The sequence below is a fragment of the Apaloderma vittatum genome, unplaced genomic scaffold (genome assembly GCF_000703405.1).
Source record: "Apaloderma vittatum isolate BGI_N311 unplaced genomic scaffold, ASM70340v1 scaffold31741, whole genome shotgun sequence".
In the NCBI taxonomy this organism is placed as follows: domain Eukaryota; kingdom Metazoa; phylum Chordata; class Aves; order Trogoniformes; family Trogonidae; genus Apaloderma; species Apaloderma vittatum.
The window spans coordinates 38,050-39,133 of record NW_009699060.1 but is presented as its reverse complement, the minus strand read 5'-3'; the positions used below and the strand labels follow the sequence as shown (position 1 = coordinate 39,133).

At 47.9% G+C, this 1,084-nt stretch overlaps 1 protein-coding gene across 1 annotated transcript in view; it reads left to right on the top strand.

Moving 5' to 3' along the window:
• Nucleotides 1-790: 790 nt before the first annotated feature.
• The window catches only part of FAM3D (family with sequence similarity 3, member D), a gene marked incomplete at its 5' end in the record, with an annotated part of 3,950 nt that continues 3,656 nt past the window's right edge, over nucleotides 791-1,084 (top strand). Inside the window, one exon of the mRNA XM_009878238.1 lies at nucleotides 791-986. Coding sequence (XP_009876540.1) covers nucleotides 791-986 — 196 coding nt within the window. The remainder of the gene's footprint in view (nucleotides 987-1,084) is intronic.

Sequence of the window (1,084 nt, the reverse complement as noted above, 5' to 3'; positions counted from 1 at the left end):
CTTGCTTTGGTGGGCTACAGGAATGCTTTATGGTATTTCCTTCTTTTTCCTCAGGGTGACCTGTGACCATTGACTACCCCCTGTGCTTTCTCTCCCCACCACTATGCGGGTGCCAGGTAAGGAGAGAGATAGAGATTTACTTTTTTCTGTCTGTTTTCCTACAGTTCTTTAGGCCTCCTTCTCATTTAAATGATGCCTTCCAAGTCCATCTTACCCTGACCTTCCCCTGCCAGGGACATAGGAAAGTATGTATAAGCTGCATAAGCATCAGGTTTTTAAAAGATTTGTGTAGATTTCAGCCTGTTGTATTTTTCCCACTGAAACCCTCTATGGCTGGAAAAAGATGGCTATTGAGACATTCCTGGTTCCATAAGAGCCATTCAGCTGTAATATAAGTATATTTTTCTACTCTCTTTCCATGCAGGACTGGAACGTTTTGCTCTGATGAGCGCTGCTTTAAAGCTAAATGCCAATCACATTTGTATTAGCAGCTGCTCAGCTGTAGCTAGTGACTAATTGGGGGAGAGCAGCCTTCCCAGTGCAGGGAATGAAAGAAATATTTGAATTTACATAGCTTTCTGACTAATTATCAGATTTACTTTAATGCAGAGAGAAACATGAACAGTGCCTCTCAGTAGAAGATGCCTATATGAGCATCACCACACACTCTAGAGATATTAATTAAAAGATCAGAGTCTTTTCAGAGGATGAAGGAAGGAGTGTTAGCTGTCTTCACACGCTGCATAAGAGCTGGCTGTCACCCTGTGCCTGGTAACCTGGTGAAATACAGACCAAGTCCCCAAGAAGCCAAGGGGATGCTCCGGTCCCCAACACATGCTGCTGCTGCTCTTACCTGGCTCCACTCCCTTCCCTCGCAGGTGTGATCCGGTTTGTGGCACTGCTGGTCACGCTGCTGGGCACATGGTTTGTCACACAGATGTACTTTGATCAGAGCTGGAAAGCCATCACCCTGCGGAGCTGGCTCGGTGAGGTGCCGGCAGGGCTCTGGCCGGGTCTGGTGGGAGGGTTTGGGTGGCCCCAGGGGGAGCCAGACCCCCAGAGCTCCGTGTAGTTGCCACAGACA